We start from the raw sequence: 20,629 nt of genomic DNA, 5'->3' as shown, positions 1-20,629 counted from the left end.
AAGGAAAAGTTCATTTAGCTCACAGTTTGTGAAGGTTTCAGTCCATACTCGGTGGACTCCAAGGCAGAGTGGCACATGGCAGAGGGCAACCGGAAGATAGCAAGAGCAAAAGGGAGGAGTGGCAGCAAGCAGCCTCTTTCTGTCCCTTACATATGCAAACTGTCTGCCCCAGGGCAGGTGTAGCACTCACACCCATAATCCCAACATTGAACTATGGATCAATCATAAACTCTAGGAGCCCACCCCATGACTGCATGAGGATTTGGGGGGACATGCAGACACAAACCATAACACTCCTGTTTTTATTTTTTTTAAAAGCACAGGAAAGGGGGCAAAATGCACCTTAACCTTGGGAACTGAGGGACAACTGGCCGTCCTGTCTTTCTTCATTTTCTTCAAACATTTGAGGGCCTCATACACGTAGAATTCTGTTCTCTGCACGGTATATTATATGTATTTTGTGTGTGCGGGGCACAGACCTTTCTTTCCTAGATGAGTGTGTTTAACCTTTGACCTGGTGGTCCACAGGGCACAGTGATGTCCCTGGCATTAGTGCTAAAATGTAGGCCCTGCTGTCTGACAGCAGCAGTTTGTTGCTTCTGGGTTGCACTGAGGGTCTCCCACTGCTTTGCTTTATCCTGAGGCTGATAATGTAAGAGATAGTGTGTCTGAGAATGGGGAATTAGTTGCTGTGGGTCTGTCAATCAGGGGTTGGTCTAGTGAGGCCTGGCTTGTCTCAGGTGCAGGACACTACCGCCATTGGGCTAAGAGCTGGGCTGTGGCAGGCTGGGGACAGGTGACTGCCATCTGGGGCATCCTTGCACCCTGTGTGAGCTCTGCGTTCTTTGCCTTGCGTCCTGGGTGTTGGCCTGCAAAGTCTTAGCAAAGGGTATGTAGTTGAAATGTAGTTGGAGTGATTTTAGAAATTCCACCTTCAAATCACCCTCTTCAGTGACTAAACTTTTCCGGTTTGTCAGTTTTTACACGGGAAACAAAGCTCTGGCCATTTCCTGAGAAAACCAGTTTCAGTAGAGGCAGGGTACAGATAGAGGTGCGGGGTACTGTGTTACAAAAGCACCTTCAGGCAGCTTGAAGTTGCCAGGAAAACCAAAGGCTGTGCCTTGTGGGTGCATCTGTCCCCTCTGACCTGTTCTGCCAGGCCGGGTTTCCAGTGCAAGTTGCTTGTTAAAGAGTGCAGCATGGGGTGGGGTGGGGGCTGCGAGCAGACTGAGGGTACTCTGAGGGGTGGGACAGGGCTGTGTTGGGGTGCGGGCCAGGTAGGTACGAGGGCACAGCGAGGGGTGATGGGGCAGCGCCTGGTGCACTGTGTCAGCCTGGCCTGGGCTCAGAGTTTAGGGTGCCGCCCTTTTCTGAAGACTGAACCCAGGGCCTTGTGTATGTGGAGCAAGCGCCCACTACCAGCCTGGCCTCAGGTTGCCCGTCAAAGCCGGGCCCTGCCCTGGTCCTGTCCAGCCCACGCCCGCTTCCTTAGCCAGCCACGGGCCAAAGGGAGTGCAGGAGGAAGGACTCACCATTTTCCCACATGTGCTGTGGGTCCCGTGCCAGCGTGGCCGGAAGCACGGCATTCAGAAAGTGGGGTACAAGGAGGCTCAGGATGGGGTGGGCCCTGCGGCGCTGGTTCTTAAACTGTTCTGTTTCCAGTGCACCGCTCAAAGCCCCGTCCTTGTGGGGTGGCATCTGCCCTGCCCTTACCTGGGAGGTGTGGCCACGCCACTCAAAGCCCTGCCGGCCCTGTCCCCACAGCGACCTGAGCAACGGAGCGGAGGGGACGCTGGCCACCAGCTCCAACGGCTCTCAGTACAGCGGCTCCCGGGTGGAGACGCCCGTGTCCTACGTCGGGGAGGACGACGAGGACGATGACGACTTCAACGAGAATGACGAGGACGACTGACACTGGACACCGCCTCCCTTCCTCTGTTCAGCTTCAGGAATAATTGTTTAGAAAAGAGAAACTTTTTTTAACATGGGTTTTTCTTTCTTTTTGGCCTTCCCTTGCGAAGGCCCGTAAGCTGTGGGTTTAGACGCGCACCTCGGATAAGCAAGGACTGTTCCGCACGGTTTGGAGACTGTGCGCGCGCGTGCGTGTTTGGTGCCGTGTGCTGATGCAGAGCCTCTATTTACCTTTTGTTTTCTATTTTTCTTTTAGTTCAGAGTTGGTTTCTGTCCCTCAGCAGTGCTTGCTGGGGTTCTGAACACGTTGTACTTCACCCATGCCAGTGACAATAATGAAGCGCCGTTCTGTCCTGCGGGGCCCAGCCCTGGCGCCCCGTTTACGGTGTGCTGAGTGGCGCCCCCTGCTGGCAGACAGCGGGACTCCAGGACGTGTCTTCGCTCTGTGAAATCCCGCGGGGGCGGAAGAACCAAGCAGATAACAAAACTATGTTTAAAATATTGAGCACCATAAATTTTATTATGATTTTGCTTTTCCTTAAATTATGTTAATGTTGCAAACCCATCATACCTGCACACTTTTTCTGGTGCACCAACTAATTGAGACGTGCTTTGTTTTTGTTTGGTAGACGTTACTGCCGCGCTGGAGCAGCTGTGGAATGTGTGGAAGGGTTATTGCTTATGATAAAATTTGCCTGATTTCTTACAGGCCGCGTTTGGAAACTTTTTATTATATAGTTGTTTACATACTTATAAGTCTGTCATTTAAAGACATGCACCGGAACAAATGTTGTGTTTGTTTCCCAAGCATCTTCATGTATCTATTATAAAGTTGAAATTAAACATAGAGAATGTTTTAACAGTTTTTTAACTCAAAATTTGTCAATCATTTTTAATAGTTCTTTTTTTATAAAAAGAATGGAATTTAAGGACAGGCAGTAGTCTCTTTTAAAATTTATTCACAAAAAAACGTTAACTGCACAGTTGCTGTTAGCTGCCTGTTCTGAAACAATAGTCTTTTTATTGAAACACAAATAAACTTTTCTGTAATATTTTATGGAATATAAAGAGACTTTAATTGTTTGACTTTAACTTGGCACTGTTAGTTTTTATTAATAAAACGCGCATGGGCATTTTAAGCAAGCTCTGTCTTTATTTCAGGATTATTGTCTGGAAATTATTACTGCCTCGTAGTCTCGTTTTACACTATGGTGAAGAAGCAGGCTGCCGCACAAAGACGGGGTCGCTGGGTGCACCCCTGCTCTGGAGCAGGGTCCAGGCCTGCGCCCCTTGGTCCCCTGAAGTTGCTTGGAGGGCACAGGGCTGAGGGAAGGAGGCCAGGTGAGTGGGACAGTGGGCGCCCTTCTCTCTGGGTGCCTTTGTTGCAGGACTTTTGACTCCCCTCTATCCTGAAAGTTGGGGCAGATTTTGTAGGTTTGTCTTTCAGAAAAGAATAAGATGGAGAGAAAATTCTGGGAGAGGCAGTGTGGGATGCATAGGTGTCGCCTGCCTGACAGCATCACTAGGCCGAATCTGCAACAGGTGACAGTTTAGGAGCTCAGGACTCCAAGGACTACCCGTGCAGAGGTGTGGAAGGTAAAGGCTCCACTATCCATCTCTGCTGTGCCTGCCCGGCATCTGCAGGCCACATGGCTTCCCTGGGGTGCCAAGCACACAGCCAGTGGCCGCAGGGTGGGCAAAAGACCTGCGTCCTCAGTTCCAGGCTTTGCTCTGGCTGCAGCCACTGCTCCTCTCGCTTTGCTGCAGGACCTTCCCTGGGCTGAGGTGGCTTCAGGGGATTTGGAGTGCCAGCCCATTCTTCCCAACCCTCCCTTCACTTTTGTCTTTCCCCTTTTGGAAGCAGACACTGGAGATGAGGCTATGAAAACAACTCTGTTTAGGGAAGTCTGGAGAGCGATTGTGCACACCCAGGGCAGGGTCCAGAGAGACCCGTAGCCCACCCTCAGGCTGGGCCCAGCAAGGGATGCGCCAGTGCTCTCCAAAGCGGCAGCGAGGAGAAAGCCCAGTAGACCCCAGGAGAGACAGAGATCCTGCTGCTCGTCAGCATGGTAGCAGATTCAAAAGCCCTCGTTCAGCAGAAAGTCACAAGGCACACAGCAAAACGTGTGGCTATTGAAAGGGAAAGTGAGTCAGCAGGTGTTGCTCCCGGAAGGGTGTGGTCATGGGTGTCCCAGACAGGGTCCTCAAAACAGATGTCCCAAGGCTGCTCGGAGAACAAATTAGAGATGTGCAGAGCACAGCAGAGACTGAAAACCTAACAGAACCCAGAAAAAAACTCAAGGGGCGCAGAGTACAATAAATGAAGCCAGAAGTTTCCTAGAGCACGTCACAGGGGAGCCAGAGAACACAAAGTCCAATGATAGAAATGCTGAATGAATCTGAGGAGCAGAAAGACAATGACAAACAGTGAGGAGCCCGAGGGTTTTATTTGAATCGCCACTCCCCACTGCGTGTGGTCTGTACGGGAGGCGAGGTCCCGCTCTGGAAGGAGGCCTGGGGTGGGGCTCAGGCCTGTTCAGTGCCCGCGGACTAAGTGATGACAGGAGATGCGCTTGCTTCCCGGCTGCTTGTCTGTCCACTCGTTTCCCGCACTGAGCATCTACCTGTTTGCCCCTCTGCTCCCTGCTGTTACAGGGACAGGTTTGGGGGGCTGGTGGGATGGGTGCGCCAGTGTGGGAGGAGGGATGTACCCCAGTGAAATGAGCCCTGACCCTGCTATGACTAACTGGGTTCAAGTCCTGTCCGTGGATGGCGACTGAGCCCCCCTTACCCCCCGCTGCTGGCTCCTGCAGCCTCGAGCGTGGTGGTCCTCAGATGCCTCGTAAGTTCCCTGCGCTGCAACCGAAACAGGAGGCTTTCAAAGAAGGAAGGTTTTGATTTTTAGTTCTTCCAGGTTGGGAAAAACGTGGCTGTAAGAGTAACTTGAATGTGTCTTGTTTTTGTACCGTGGGAAATATGTCTTTAGAAGGCAGAATTCAGAGTGCACCACATTTGCTGCCTGTGCTTCTACAGTTTTATGTGCTGTGAACAGTGGTTCATGTTGAAGTCTGGAGAAACCAAGTTAGAGTGAGGAGGGAAGGCCCATGTGGAAGATGCCGAGTGGTACTGGGCCTGGTTCACAGGGCAGGCGCGGCCTTTGGGCACCCGCCGGAGCCCCACATCTTATCCTGGCTGAGGTTCCTTCCAAAGTACAGCAAAAGGCCCAGTGCAAGGTGCATGCATGAAATCCTAGCTACTCAGGAGACCGAGGCAGGAGGATGGCAAGTTCAAGGCCAGCCCAGACTACTTAGTGAGACCCTGTCTCAAAATAAGAAAACAAAGCAGAATGCGGATTTGATAGGGAATGGCTGGTGCTGTGGCGAGAGCTGGACCTGCGTGCTTCTCGGCATTGCCACGCGTGCGAGGTGGTGGGCAGGTCCCTGGCAGGCAAGATCGCAGCAGGAGGGGCAGGCCTACACTTGCTGTAGTTGGGTCCCCGCCCCGGCCTTCACTTCTGAATCCTGAGCTTGAACTCCACCTTCCCTTCGTAGGGGTCATGGGGGTTGTCGAAGGTGACGTGGTCGGCGAGGATCTTGCACACGATGATGACGTCTGAGTTCCAGGGGATGTTGAGAAGCTTCGCTGCCACCAGAGGGTTGCTGTAGTGGGGCTGCAGGAGATAGGTGAGAGCCCTGGGGCTGGCAGCCTGACACACGGCAGGCAGTGGGTCGGTAGAGGCTTCCTCCCGTGTGTCCCGGCCAGATCCACAGGCCCAGCCAGCCCCGGCGACTCACAGTGGCCGCCTCTGCCTGGTGTGCGGGGACTGATGGGTGGGAGTACAGGATGGGCCTGGGGATGGGCACAGGTGGGCGTGTGGGCAGAAAAGGGTTTGTGGAGCCCTTGAAGGGAAGGGAGTTAGGGCTGCGTGGGATGAGCGAGTTTCTGGGGTATTAGAGAGCCAGGCTCTGGGAGACACTCCGACGGCTGAGCAGCCAGGGCCGCCTTCTTCCTGTGAGAAGGGCCACTTCGCGCTCAGTGTGAGGCTGTGGGCAGCTGTGGCTGGGGCAGAGTGAGCAGGCGTCTTACCTGCGCTTTCTTCCCGTAGTAGGGGAAGTAGTGTAGGCTGAAGGTGCCGTTGGGCGGGTAGTACTCCACCTGCAGGGTCCTGGGGTCCCGGTGGGGCTCATCCTGGATGGGAGAAGCCACAGCTGAGCCGGGGGACGGCTGTGGCTGGCAGGTGTGTGTGTGCGCGCGCGTGTGAACGTGCAGCAAACTGTGTGCAGGGCTCGTGTGCACGCTGCCTGCATGTCAGCCTCAGCTGCATCCTCAGCCCTTCTTCTGTGTTTTGTTTGAGGCAGGGTCTCAGCTGCCCAGGCCGGGCTCAAACTTGCAGTCCTCCTGCCTCAGCCCCCAGGTGCTGGCATCAGGGGTACGCATCACCATGCCCAGGTTTCCCCCAGTTGGCTTCAGAGCCTCTGCTGAGAGCCAAGCCAGAGGGAAGCTGGCAGTGTGCACAGCCTGGGCTTTTCACACCATGAGTCCCGCTGGGGCCCAGTGGGTAGAGTGTGGCAGGGCTGAGCCGCATTCCAGCGAGATGGAGCTGCCTGCTCAGCTGCTAGCCGTTCTGAGTCAGTGCAGCTTTCTGAGGTCACCACAAACGCAGTTCTGGTAGGAGCTGGAATTCCCACCTGGAGCTTGAGCTCATCAAAGAACAGGAGGATGCTTTGGCTTCCATTAGGTGTTGGGTCAGCCCACACATGTGGCCAAACTAACTGGAAAAAGGAAGAGCCAAACACTGCAACCCAGGGAGAAGCGAAGCTCTGGGGACTGATGCGTCCACAGACCCACGTGAGGACCAGGGCTTAGGGTACAACACAAGTGAGAACAAGCTTAGCTTTTACACGTCATACTTGAAAGGTAGTTTTTTCTTTTTTGCAAGAAAGCCAGCTCTCACAGCCCATCACTAACGCAGGTTAAATGCCTGCCGCTTGCAGGGATCTGAGATGTGTTTCCCAAGCTGCCACCAAGCATTCTGGAGTTGGTGTCTCTTGTAAGGTAGGACTGTGACAGCACGTTCCTTCCTGCAAGGTCTTCACCCGCCAGTCTCTGGGTGACGCCCATCCCTGTGTGCCCGACTGACTGGGTGACAGGCGGTGCATCCCTAAGAGCTGGTCAGTTCATTCCCGTGTGCCCCTGGCAGTCTGGAGACCTGGGTCACCCCAGGAGCTCACCAGCGCAGGCAGTCCCTCCTCACATCTACTCACCAGGAAGGCGCAGTCCACGCGGGGCGCTGTACTGTTGCTGGGGAGGAACTTGACGATCTGGAAGGAAAGGCACTGCTGTCCCATCCTGAGCTGTGAGCTGCCGAGGCCCTGACAGAGCCCTGGCCACAGCACTTCCACCGCGGCCCTGGCAGGACCCTGGCCAGCCCAGGATGGTGGCAGTGCATGAGCGTGTGGCTTGTGGACGTGAGCATGCGGCCTCTGGAGTTCCACTACCCTTCGTCTCTGGAGCAGTGACCCAAGGGCCTCTGCCTGGGCAGCTTCTGCCCTTTGGGCCGCTGCCTGGACGGCACCCTGCCCTGTGCCTACAGGAGTACAGCACTGTGCCTTTTCTGCTGATGCACATGTGATTCTTCACACCTCGGGCACAACGCCAGGCACCACTGAAGCCCTGGTGACTCCGCGGTGCCAACCCTGGGCCTGGAAGTTGGCCATCAGGCCTCTGACCCAGGCAGAAACCCTGCTACGGGAGGCTTCTAGGCACTGCCAGCCCCACAGCCCCCACTGCAGTCTGCGCAGTATCCTAGCCACAGGGGCCAGCAGGCACTCCTGTCTGCTTAGGACCCCTGCATGCCGAGCCAGTGTGCAAAGAAACAGGACAGCTTCCAGGGGAGACCCCTGCACTCACCCTGTTCATTTTGATGATAAAGCATGGCTTTCCATCCTCGAAGCCGAAACTAGGGTCTACCAGGCCTGAGCAGTTTTGCAGCATGTCTGCCGTGAACTTGCAGGAGAACTTGGTGTGGTTTGGGGCCGCGAAGCTCTCCTGGAAGAAGTACTTCTCGGAGGAGCAGTTGATGCTGCCCCTCTGGGACGCTGGGGTGTAGCCTGCAGGGACACAGCACTGCTGTCCACCCTGCCCTGGCACACCTCCTGGAGTCCGGAACCCCGAGCTGTGGATGGCTCAGCCTACCTGCCAGGAAGCTGTGGAGTGTGTGCACCAGGCCTGCCCAGGAGCTGTTGTCCGAGACATTGTAGGAGATGTCCAGGCCTCTGTCCCCATACACATCGGGCCGCAGGGTCACCCCTGGGGAGAGAGCGCCACCTGACTGCTTTCTGCAGCCTCACACACACCTATCAGCCTTATGCCTGAGTCTCAAGCAAAGCCTTGGATGTCTGACCAAGGCGGGGCCTGGTCCTCATGTACCATGAGAGGAGGACGCAGGCTGGGCTGCCTCTGGGTGAGGAAATGCGGCCAACATGTGGTCTTGGGACCCCTGCCTGCCGGCCAGACAGCACAATTGGCATAAGACCCCGACCTGTCCCTGAGAAGCACGTGCTCTGCAGGGTCAGGTCTTGAGCCTGGTCAAGCCTCAAGCAGGGTACCCAGTGTCACTTGAGTCTGCAGCCAAGTCCCTAAGTCAAACTATCTGGATGCACTTTAAAAAAATCTCCCCTGGCTTTGGTCACAAACAAAAGCAGTTGGATGGCATGTTGGTTGTAAAAATAACAACCAGAGTGCAGGAGAGAAGGGAGTTGAAGCAAACGTCCTCTGGTGCGAGCTTCCTGGGCTCTTGCCATGGCAGCACCTGCCACCCACTTGCCTTTCCCCACCAGCTTGCTTGGTCCACAAACACCGCGAAGACTGCCCTGTGGCAGATCTGCACTGGATTCCGCCTGTGCCCTGGAGGTGGCTGCTTTATAAGTACTAAAAGGGGCACTTTGTTGTTTTGGTGGGTGTTGTGAAAGTAACAACTGTACTCGGTTTAAAGCAGAAAACTGTGGGAGTAACCCTAAAGGGTGAAGGCAGTGGGCCTGGTGGTGCACGCCGGTACACCTGACACTCTGCAGGGCCAAGGCAGAGAATTGGAAACTTGGGCCCAGCCTGGTGACTTAGTAAGACTCTGTCTCAAAATAAAAAACTTAGAAAGGGCTGAGGATGTAGCACAGGGTGATGGGCCTAGACCCAATCCCCAGCACTGCAAAAAAACCCAAAAGCATACAAGCAAAACCTATGGGAAAGGCTTTGACCCTGTTTCCCGGCCACAGGGCAGCAGGACCCCATCTTTCCTCATCCTCAGCAGCTTAGGGTAACCAGTGCCATCTCACTGCAGCCCATTCTCCTGGTGACATCTCCTGCCCGCTCGAAGTGTCCTGTGTGCACGGCTCCACATGAATGAGCGGATTCAAGGCAACTTGTCTTTACAACAAAAGACTTCTTCTAGTAAACTACACGTGAAGTCAGACCATGAGCCAGGGTGCCTTCCTCATCAAATGAGGCCTTGGGGCCTCTCTGCCTGGCCTGCAGCTGGGTTCGTGTGCCTGGCCACGAGCATCACTGGGATTCCGACCTCCTGGCGCCTACCTGGCGACTTTAGCTGGTCCTGGTAGTCAGGCGTGTATGGGTCAATTGTCTGCATCAGCACATAGATGCACAGCGCGAAGAGTCCAGTCATCACCACGTAGAAGGCCACATAGTAGAGGCTGATCCACACTGGAAGGAGAGACACAACCATGGTGCAGGGGTCAGGGCAGTGCCCACAGCACAGGCCTCAACTCACATTGACCCTCCACACCCACACATCCCCTGGTCAGTATGCCCACTCTGTGCCCCTCAGCCCTCTCCACTCACCGCTCCTCTGCGCTCCACAGACCGCCTCTAACCGTAACCCTCCCCTCTACGGTTCCTCTACTCACAGACCCTCCACTTGCTCCCCACAGCCCTCAGACCCTCCACCCCGCAGAGCTGCTCCTGCTGTTACACGGCCCCCGCCCAGTCTTATCATGGGACCTGCTGAGCCAGCATCTGGACATCCTGTCCTGGTGGCTCCCTGTGCCTGTGCCGTCCCCATGGCTGTCCCTCCCACATTTTCTGTCCCACCCTGTGGTGGACCTGATGTAGGAGCTGGGCGTGGCAAAACTGTCGGGGGAAATGAGCAGGACCTGTCAATCAAAAGATGCCAGGTCAAGGCCAGGCCCCATAGAGCTTCTGTCGCGCTCCCATGAGATGTGGAAGGCATAAAAAAGAGCAGCCATCACTGAAAGCTGCTATCCAGCATGCGTTTGCACGGTAGCCCACATCACGTTTCTCAGATGTGGCGTGCACATTTATCTTTGCTTCTGCCCTCTTTTTCTCTCTGTTCAGCCCAAGTTTGCTCTGCAGAGCTGGTTTCTTCCATAGCTGTTTACCCCGCACTTTTCAAGTAAACTTTTGGCTTGTTTTGTCCAATTCTTTGTTGGGGGCAAGAAGGGCCTGGAATACTTTTGATTGGCACAGCTTTTCTAAAGAACCCACCCAGGGCCAGGGATTTAGCTCAGCAGCACAGCACCTGCCTGGCAAGCACAAGGTCCTGAGTTTGATTCCCGGTTCCAAGAACAAAAGAAAAGAAGCCACCCTATAAGAGACCTTCTGTGCACGCGGAAACCCACAGTGAGGAGTAGTCTTACGTGTGCTGCTCATTTTACCATGGGGGCATTTTGCCATTAACGGTGAAGCACCTGGCTGCACAGGTCATTGTCATCCCAACCAGCACTCACTGACCAAGAGCCTGTCCTCGGAACCCTGGGGTAAGAGTGACTGTGCCCCCATGGTACTCAGACTTCTAGAGGGATGGGGGGCTCCCTGTGGTCGCTGGGCCTTGCCTCCCAGGAATAATAGCCTGTCCCATGCTTTTGTGGTCTTACCGGGCTGGTTTCCTCAGCCCTGAGACCCAGCCCCAGGTCCCAAGGCTGCACCCACACCTTGGGCCTGGGACCTTTCCAGAAAGTTCTGAGGGGCCTGGAGGCCAGCAGGGCAGTTCCAGGGAGACTTGGCGGCTAGGACCACCCCACCTGACAGCTCTGAGGGGATAGTGGCAGCTATACTACAACTTCTTTTGTTTTTGTCTTTTTGAGACAGGGTTTCAGTATGCAGTTCAAGCTGGCCTTGAACTCACTGTGGGGTTCAGACTGGCCTTGAACTTGCAGCCATTCTCCTGCTTCAGCCTTCCAAGTGCTGGGTTGATAGGCATGTGCCACCCACCTGGCCTGTACCCCAACTTCTGCCTATGTTCTCTCTGCTTTCCTTCTATCCCTGTCGCCTAAGCCCTGTCTGGGGCTCCGTCGGCCATGTTTGCTTTCTGCTCTAGGGCTTGCTGTGCTGTTTAAGTCACATCAGAGAGGTGGGGGGCCACGTCCCAATGAGAGACTTACTTTTGAGAATCATGGTCTTGGAGAGGCTGCACCACGTCCCCGTAGGTATAGACAATGAGCTTGCACACAATAAGCATCATTGGCATCTTTGTGGCCCAGCTGGGGGATTGGGTTGTCTGAAGTGGTACCCCTCAAGCCACAATACCCCTGCAAACCCATAGGCTCGTCCTCATTCCTTCAGTCTGGGAGGTTGGGCCTGGGTTGGCACTCCACGGGGTCCCAGGGACCAGGGACAGCAGTGGGGACACCATCATCCCCTCTCCCAAGACAGGGCAGCACTGCAGAGGCCCAGGGGCCACAAGGTGTCCCTGGGCTCCCACTCAGCTGCCAGGGCCTGAGGGGTTATGAGGAGGATTCGCTTGTTCTGGACTCTTAAGCAGTTTGTGGAGGACTTGCCCTGCGGGGCTGCCTGTTGTCGGGAGAACATTTCCGCCCCAAAGGCTCAAGTGGCCGCCTGCAGCCAGACAGGTGGGGACCTGGCGGCCAGCAGCCCTGAGCCGCAGCGTCCTGCACATGGAGAGGAGCCAGCGGGTGCTGAGTCGCAACTGCACAGCAGGGGGCGCCCGAGTGCGGCTCGCATATCGGGCGTCCCAGAGACTTGCTCCTTGATGAGCGGCTCCGTGTGCCTCAGATTATCTGACCAGAGAGCCACCATCGCTGCCTTTAAAATTCTTTAAAGACTTACTTTGAGAATCATGGTTTTTAAAATACTGTTCTCAGACATGCTGTTGAAATTCAGGGCCACATGGTGCTCCTGCCTCCAGGATCAGCTGGGGCCCAGGCTGCCTAAGCTGTGTGCCCACATGACCTCCTTGCAGGGCCTGTGCTGCCCTCCACCCGTGCCTGCCCACCAGGGAAGGGGGCTGAACCGCCCTCCACAGCCCCCACACCTACCCCAGCGGGCTGGGGTGCGGCCCAGCATCTGCCCGGTGTCTGGGTTCCAGCAGTAATGCCGGAACTCCTCCATCCTCTGGCTGCAGGTCTTCTTTTCCTGCAGAGCTGCCATGTCTCTGTCTAGAAGCCCCTCCTGCTCCCGGCCAGGTGGAGAGGGCCGCCCTCCCTTGGCTCTTATAGTCTCCTCCGGAGCAGGCTGGCCGCACCTGAGGGGTGGCTATCAGCTCTGCCATCGTCTCCAAACACAGGGAGGGGCCGCCTGCCCTGCTGTGCCGCAGTCCCTGCTATCGCGCCTTCCACCCCCATCCTGGCTCTGGCAGCCCCAGCTTGCCCTTGGGGTGCCCTTGGGATGCCCTCGGCTGGTGACTGTTACTTGGCTCCTTCAGGAGGTGAAATACAAACACGAGTCAGAAGCAGACAACAGCCCGGGCCAGCCACACCCGCCCTCCTGGGACACAACCTTTCAACCTTCAGCTTCTGCAGAGGACCTGGGTGCCCAGAGTGACCCTGCAGCCCTTGACCTTGGATGTTTGTCCCCTGCCCCATGGCAGGCAGACTGGCATCACAGTGGGGAAGGGGCCAGCCTGTGTATGAGGATGATGCCCTCTTGCCCCTTGGTGGGGTGAGACAGTGCCCCGTGGGTTTCTGTGTCCCTGGAGGAGCTCACCCACCGTGACAGCAGCTGCTTGGCATGAGTGTGCTCCTTACTGGCATCTTCAGGGTGCGTTTCAATGAGGCCTGAGCCCCCCTGTTCCCAGGTGCTGTGTTGAGGGTCCGTGGGAAGAATGTGTGAGCAGCACATGGGGATCGGCTATAAACACTGGACCCCACCCATCCTGCTGCCATGGCCTGAGCGCCCAGCATGCAGCCAGGTCCAGGACTCAGAGGCTTCCTGCAGCTGGCGCAGGTCTACAGTGTCCTCTCCACAGGGAGGCGGGCAGGGAGACCAGGCAAGGGGATGAGCTCAAGGGGCTTGCAAGTGCGAAGGCCAAGCCCAACTGAAACGTGGGTGCTGACACCTAGGATATTGCACAAGAAATTGCGTTTAAGGGTTCATTTCCTGTCACAGCTAGGCTTTATCCCTCAGGGACCCGTGTAAGCCATGCAGTTTCTCTGGGACAAACAAGGAAGGCTCCTGTAGCCACTACTCAGCCTTTTTCCTTCAGAATGGCTCAGAGTTTGCCTGCAAACCAGTACCAGGACACTCGGGAGGAGCTGCACTGCTTTAGCCTGCACTCTTCCCCAGTACCACCCATCTCTGGTGCTGAGAGCTGAGGGCCACCCAGGCTCAGAGGTGCTGGAGCTGCCATCTCCCTGTGCGAGCCCTGGGCTTGGGACTCCAGAGGCAAGGACCCAAATGCACCTGCGTCTGCAGCCTTACTGGTGTGACAGACAGAAATGCTCTTGATAGGATATGGGTCCTTCCTGGTTGTTTTTGACCCCCGTGTCCTGATAGTTTGAGTTTCTGGAAGCAGCCCTATGCATTATCAGAGTGGCCCTGCGCCTGTAGGCAGGCCACTGACTGTGTAGAGGGCAGCTTCCCTGGAGAATCACAGGAACGCAGAGCCAGGAAGGCCCTTGGCACCTGTCTGGCACCAAGGTGGCATCAGGTCAGCCCAGTGGACACTCAGGATGGTAACCACCACCCAGTGTAACATCGTCACTGCCTATGGGATCAGTGGAGGCCACACGGAGCCAGAGCTCCTGCCTACCTCACAGTGACGAGGGGCCCTCAGTTCCCAGGGGTGTCCAGGCCTCTGCCTCTCAGCATTGGTGGAGCTCCTGGTGCCAAGTGGAGCCAGAGAAACAAGCAGAAGTGAGAAGAAACGACTGTATTGCGGCTGATAATTGGTCATCACACGAAGAACTAGGACCATCAGTTTGTGCCAGGTCAGACAGGTGTTCAGTGCCCAGCCAAGATTAAAGGCAGCCATGGTCACAGCGCTTCAAAAAGTAGTGGCAAGCATGCCCAGAGCAGATAAAAAGAAGCTCTCAGTAAAGAAACGGAAAGTTTCAAGAAAGATATAGACGGTATAAAGAGCAAAATGGAAAATTTTGATTTGAAAATTCAATGATCCAAAGAAAAAAGCCTAAACAGTGGGCTTAGCAGCAGAATGTGGGGGATGAAGACACAGCAGTGGACAGCACTGGGGACACGCAGGGCTGCAGGACACACCCTGTGGCCAAAGGCTGGCACTGGTGTTGGCACAGCCTGGAGGGAGGCTGGAGGCCACTGCTACAAATGCCCAGCTGACAACTCAGATTTGGCAAAGGCATAGACTCACAACCCAAGAAGCTGAGCAAACCCATACGAGTGCCCCTGACACCATCAAACATCTGAGAACTAAAGAAGGAAAAGACCTTAACAGCAGCCAAAGAAAAACTATTTGAATGACCGCAGAATTCTCATCAGATGCTGAAGAGACCAGAAAAAAATTGCATAATAATTTTGTTTTGTTTTATTTTGAGATGAGGTCTTGCTGTGTAGTTCAGACTGGCCTTGAACTCACTGTTGAACATGAGGTGATCCTCCTGCCTCAGCCTCCTGAGTAATGGAATTACATGCATGTGCCACCATGTCTGGTTGCACAATAATTTTAAAGAAAATGACTGTCAAGCCACAATCTTCCTTTTTTTTTTTTTTTGGTACCAGGAATAGGACTCAGGACCTTGTGCTTGCCAGGCAGGTCCTTGTGCCGCTGAGCTAGGTCCCTGGCCCCAAGCCACAATCTTATACCTAGAAAATATCATCAGGAATGTAGGGAGAATCCAGACATTTTCAATGAAGGAGAAGTAAAAATAAGCAAATAAAAATATTGCCAGATGATTTGATTTTCTAAAAGAATGGCTAAGGGAAGCTCAATACACAAAAGAAATGAAGAAAGAAGAAATACTGGAAGGGAGGAATAGCTAGAAAAAATATGGGTGATTACTATAGATTTTCGTTTTCTTCTTGGGTTTTAAATTATGTTCAGTGAGTAAAGCACAATGCCAATACTGCCTGAGGGCGCTCTGTATGTAAAGGAAGTGATTAAAACTGTTGCAGACCCCATTTAACGACTGAGTTAAGTCCTGTGACTGCAGGTTGTTAAATGAGGAATTGTGGAGAGTATGCACAATACATTATTTAGGAAAAGAAGTGGTCAAAGGAAACTCCAACTTGATGAGTTTGCTTCTATTTGCGGAACTCTTCTGTGCAGTGCTGTGATGGGTGACAGAACATAAACTACAGCGCTGTGCTGGGTCCGTGGATCACAGAGCTGAGCCGCAGAAGATGCCGCTGTGAGGCTGCGCTGCTTGCTGTGCCACGAGCCTGAGTGCAGGTCCTTCGTCCAAGCCATGGGTGCGGAGTCCGAACGGCGCGCCTCAGCCGTAGATCCAAACAGTAGGGAAACAGGTTGGTCATTAAACGAGGGACATCCGCACAACAATGAATAGGGAGGGAAAATGGGATGTTTCGCATACTTTACTTGAAGAAATAAAACTGTAGCACCAAAGAATGTGGTAAGTGATGTATATAATGCAGTGCTTTGACCTACCAATCAACAGCTACATCAAGAGATACACTTTAAGTACCATAGAGGTATAAAAATTGAATTCGAAAAATATTCAAGTGTCTTACAGGAAAACTGGAAGAAGAAGCACAGAAACCAAAAGTAGAACAAATGAAACGGCAGGTGTGATCCCTCGCACATCAAGCCTTGCTCTCCTGTGCATGGTTCAGTGCATCGGATAAAAGCGGAGGTTGGCAGAGCTGGTTTAAAACGTGGGCCAGCTGTGTACCGTCTACAGGAGACTCACCAGCTTGGATGCGCAGCAGGCTGAATGGAGGAGGAGTGCCATGCAAGTGCTAACCCAGAAAAACAGCAGCTAAGTGCACACCCTGCAGGGCAGCGGGAGTTTCCAGCAGCAAAGAGGCTCGCAATAAAGTAAGAAAAGGGCTGATGCACAGAGAAGGCAGGGCAGCCCTAAAAAAGCAGAAATACCGAATGTGCTGTGAGCTTCCAGAACTGGGTGTAGTAGACCAATGCACAATCAGAAGTGGAGGCGCTTCGAAGCACCTCCTTCACCAGCTGATAAGAGAACTGAGCAGATGTCGGGGTGGACAGAAGCTGTGACCTCCTCAGCCTCCTGTGCCCTCTGCAAGGCTCCCCACAGCACTGGCGGGATGCCTTTCTTCTAAAGAGTGGAACGGATACAAACTAGGCTGTGTTGTGGGCCACAGGATAAGTCGCAGCAAATTTAAAAATTTCAGTCCTACAGTGAGAGCTCTAAAACCAGCATGGGATCAAAGTAGGAATTAATCACAGAAAGCACCAGGAAAGCCTCAGAGCACAGGAAAACTATAGTACACTTCTGATAATTGAGTCTAGAGGAAGTCTGTGGCGAAAACTTTAAAAATATGCAGGATGGAGAGAAGACACAAATACAGCCTACTAAAATTTGTGGCACACAGTTATGATAGCATGAAGAGGAAATTTTATAGCACTAAATGTGTGCACTAGAAAAGAGGCAAATTTCAAATAAAAAAATCTAAGCCTCCACCTCACAGGTCTAGGAAAACAAAGAACAGGAACAAAAAATTAGTAAGTAGGAGAAGGAAACAGAAGAGAATAGAAACCAATGAATTTGCAAACAGGCAGTGAAGAGAATCACTGAATGAAAGGCCGATCTCCGGAAAAGATCAGCAAAGCTGGCAAACTGGGAAGAGAAGACGCTTGTCAGTGGAATCAGGAGTGAACCAGAGACATCACCACAGGCCGATGACACCAAAACAGGGAAGATGCTACTTGTCTCTGTGCAAGACCTGGACCTTAGAGTCATTGGGCCACTTTCCTAGAACACAACTCACCCAGCTTAGAAGAGATCCTTTTTTTTTTTTTTTTTTGGTTTTTCTCCGGTACCGGGAACCGAACTCACAACATTGTGCTTGCCAGGCAGGCGCTTTGCCACTGAGCTAAATCCCCAGCCCCTAGAAGAGATCCTTGAACAGTCCCATAGCCATCAAGGAAAGTGAATTCATCATTTTGAAATCTCCCTACAAAGAAGCCTCCAGTCCCAGGTGTTTTTGTGGGAGAGTGTTACCAAATGTTTAAGGAAAAATTAGCACAGTTTTAAAAACCACATCTTCTGGAAAATGTAAGATCAGGAAACATTCCCCAACTGATTTTAGGAGGCAAGTGTTATCTAAAATGAGATAAAACAATATAAGACAGAAAACCACAGATCAACATCTCTCATGAATGTAGGCATAAAAAGCCTTTAAAAATTGGTAGCTGAATCCAAGTGTGTGAGAAACACACTTCATGACCATGTGGGATGCAAAACTGGTGTAATACTAAAATCAACTGGTGCCATGCATTAACTGAATGAAGAAAATCCACAGGATTGTAGTGATCAGTGATGCAAGCACCTTCGATCAATTCAGCATCATTTACTATGGGAACTCTCAGCAAACGAGGAACGGGAGAAGCTTCCTCAGTGTGACTCAGCCTCCACAGAACCTGAGTGACTCTGGGTGGTGATGGGTGAGTGCCCAGCCGGAGCCCACACCAGGAGTCTGATTTCCTTGTGCAGCTCCCAGGTTCACCAGCCATGCCAGTGAGCAAACAACACTCAGCCCAGCAAGGAGGAAGTGGAGCTGTCCTCGCTGCAGGGAACAGGGTGCCATATGCAGACTACCCAGGAAAACTACAGGGATGAGAGGTTAGCGAGGTTGTGAGGCACAGGTAAATGTCCAAAATGCCACTGTGTTTCTAACACTAGTAGTGAACATGTGGGATTCAGCATTAGAAATGCAGTGCATCATGATTGCCCCAAACAAAAAGGGATGCTTAGGCATTCATCTAATACAACTGATGTGCAACTTGCAGACCGAAGCCTGTGTGGAGGGCTGGCAGGAAAAGAGTCGCAGGCTGTGTGCTTAACACAAATGTTTAACTCAGTTCCTATCAGGGAGAAGATTTATAGAGTCAGCAAAGAGACCAGATAGGCGTTTTCTTCTGTACTGTGCATATAGCGGTGTGTATGTGTGTGTGCATTCCTAGGGGTTGAACCCAGGGCCTTCGCACTGAGCTACATCACCAGCCCTTTGTTAAATTTTAAATTTTGAGGTAAGGTTGCCCACACTGGCCTCCAACTTGTGGTCTTCTTGCTTCAACCTCCTAGAGTATGGGGAACATAGACATGTGCCACTGTGCCTAGCTGAATATAGGGTTTTTAAAAGAATTTTTATAAAAAATATTTTGGAAAAACAAAAATAAAGTGGAAGGACTGTGTCTACCCCATTTCAGAGCTTGTGATATAGCTACAGTGGTCAGGGTGATGTGGTCTGGCCAGAAGGAGACATAGAGACTGAAGGGATGGAAGGGAAAATCCAGGGACAGACCCAAATATGCCCAGCTGGCCTCCTTCCAAGGTGAAGAATAAATCCAGTGAGGCAGAAGCAATGTTTTTAGTAGGAGTGCCAGGCAACTGTTAAAAACAAACAAATCAATTGACCAATCCAGAACCTGTCTCACCCTTTATACAAAAATGAACTCAAAGCGGCTTTGGAACTGCAGCGTAATTTGGGACAGGAAAAACTGTCCCAAAAATGTGTCAGTCCTCAGGACCTCGGGCTGGGTGGAGGGCACTTGGGCTTACACCAAAGCACAGTTGTGCTCTGCAGAAGGTTGGAGAGGGAGAGGAGATGGGCCGCCACCTGGCAGGGCGTTTGGAAACCACGTCTTTGGCAAGGGCCTGGTTGGTGTCCGGGACACAGAAGGACTCTCCAAAGTCAATGACCAAAAGCAAACACTGGGTAGAACAGTCAGGAGATGTGAGGAGTCAACCAAGGGGAACAAAAACTAAAGCCACGAGGGGCAGCAGGTACCCGTTGTAATGGTGAGGAAAGAACAGGTGGCAGACACTGTCCTGGTGAGGTGTGGCGAGCTGTGTCTCCTGTGCTTTGGCTGCTGGAGATGTAAAATGGGGTGCAGGCTCTTGGAGGACAGCTTGCCAGCTCCTTATAAAGTAACCTTGTGAATACCAGGGAACCTAAAATTATTCTTGGGCATTTGTCCGGGAGAAGTGGAAATTTGTATTCACGCGGAAGCCTGCATGGGACCTGCGTAGCTTTGTTCATGACAACCAAACACTGGCAAAAGCCCAGAGGCCCTGCAGTGGGTGGCTGGGAATGGCAGTGAGAGAGGACACTGCTTGGCCAGAGGAGTGGGAGCTGGTTACGTGTTTGGGTAGTGGGGGAACCTCTGGAACCATGGAGTGGAGAAGCCACTCCCCAAGGGCAGCACGGCGTGGAGTCCACTCACACAGCCCCCAGCAATGGCCCAGGGTGGCCGGGGGACAGATCTGCCTCCACGGGGGAGAAGGAGGAGATGGGTGCGGTGTGCAGGGAGGCAGGAGGGTCCCAGGACCCAAGCCCTGCATCTGGGAGGCTCTGGCCTCACAGAATGGGCTGCAGTGTTGAGCTAAACTTGGGGCACTGACACTTTGGGTCCCTCATAACTGCGTGTGGATCTGCAGTTACCATAAAATAAACATTTCATTTAGGGTTTGGAGACCTGCATGCCCGACCTCTTACATCTGAGACCTGAGAAGGGACTTGTTTGGCCCTGTGACTGAGCATGTCCCTGCCCTGTGGTGCCTGGCACAGGGACATCTCCCAGAGTGCCCCTTGTCCCAACTGCCAGCTCGCTCAGTGCCCCCTAGCCCCTCGTGCCTCTGGCGGAGCCTGAGTCCCTGTGCCGCAGCAGGGAGTGAGCCACGTCCCCTCAACTCTGAGGGGGCAGAATGGGGTCCCATGGCTCTCAAGGTCACCTGCTGCTGAGTAGCTGGGGGGAGGAGTGCAGGTCTCCTGGGGACAGAGAGCTGCTGGTCACCTCAAATATTTACTCACTGGCGCCTGCATGGACACTGCCAGGAGCCTGCATGGACCGTGCTGCTCAGCCCGAGAGTGTGTCCCCTCCCCACTCCACTTGGGCGTGTCCCCACTCAAGGGTCCCGCTGTCCTCCTGCATGAGCAGGGGGCCTGGCTCGCTTCCCTGTGCAACCCTGTGCTTCCTCCCCGCTGGGGGCCAGAACTAACCCTGCTCATGCCCCGTGGTTCTTCCCAAACGGGAGTCCCTGTGGGCTACTCTCCCAAGGTGTGTCTCAGTGTGCCCTGGTGTGTCTCAGGTCTGTCCCACGTATGCCATGCCTGAATCTCAACCGTGTCCAGGTGTGTCCTGGGTGTGTGTCAGGTATGTCCCAGGTGAACCTTACTTGAGTCTCAGGTGTGCCTGTGTGTACTCTGCCTGAATCTCAGGTGTGCCCTGGTGTGCCCCAGTGTGTCCTGGGTGTGTGTCAGGTGTATCCTACATGTGTCCCACCTTTGCACTCTTCACTGTGTCTGCCGTTCTCTGGCAGCCTGG

The 20,629-nt window shown here is 53.4% G+C and overlaps 2 protein-coding genes across 3 annotated transcripts in view; one reads left to right on the top strand and one right to left on the bottom strand.

Annotated features, from left to right (window-relative positions):
• Positions 1 to 3,050, top strand: part of Tfdp1 (transcription factor Dp-1) — a 36,537-nt gene extending 33,487 nt beyond the window's left edge. For both annotated transcript variants that reach the window (XM_005373938.2, XM_013515501.1), the window contains one exon: positions 1,765 to 3,050. In XM_005373938.2, the coding sequence (XP_005373995.1) occupies positions 1,765 to 1,912 (148 nt within the window). In that variant the 3' untranslated portion in view covers positions 1,913 to 3,050. The remainder of the gene's footprint in view (positions 1 to 1,764) is intronic.
• Atp4b (ATPase, H+/K+ exchanging, beta polypeptide) lies at positions 2,878 to 12,545 on the bottom strand. The gene is made up of 7 exons (XM_005373937.2): positions 12,219 to 12,545; positions 9,499 to 9,627; positions 8,107 to 8,220; positions 7,822 to 8,021; positions 7,176 to 7,232; positions 5,998 to 6,099; positions 2,878 to 5,581 (listed from the first exon to the last, which is right to left on the bottom strand). The coding sequence occupies exons 1-7, from the start codon at positions 12,328 to 12,330 to the stop codon at positions 5,420 to 5,422; spliced, it is 876 nt and encodes a 291-aa protein (XP_005373994.1). The 5' UTR covers positions 12,331 to 12,545; the 3' UTR covers positions 2,878 to 5,419.
• Positions 12,546 to 20,629: the final 8,084 nt, after the last annotated feature.

This window comes from Chinchilla lanigera, unplaced genomic scaffold, assembly GCF_000276665.1.
Source record: "Chinchilla lanigera isolate Chin_1 unplaced genomic scaffold, ChiLan1.0 scaffold00003, whole genome shotgun sequence".
NCBI lineage: Eukaryota > Metazoa > Chordata > Mammalia > Rodentia > Chinchillidae > Chinchilla > Chinchilla lanigera.
The sequence above is the reverse complement of the archived record's forward strand: the minus strand, read 5'-3'. Positions and strand labels throughout refer to the sequence as shown.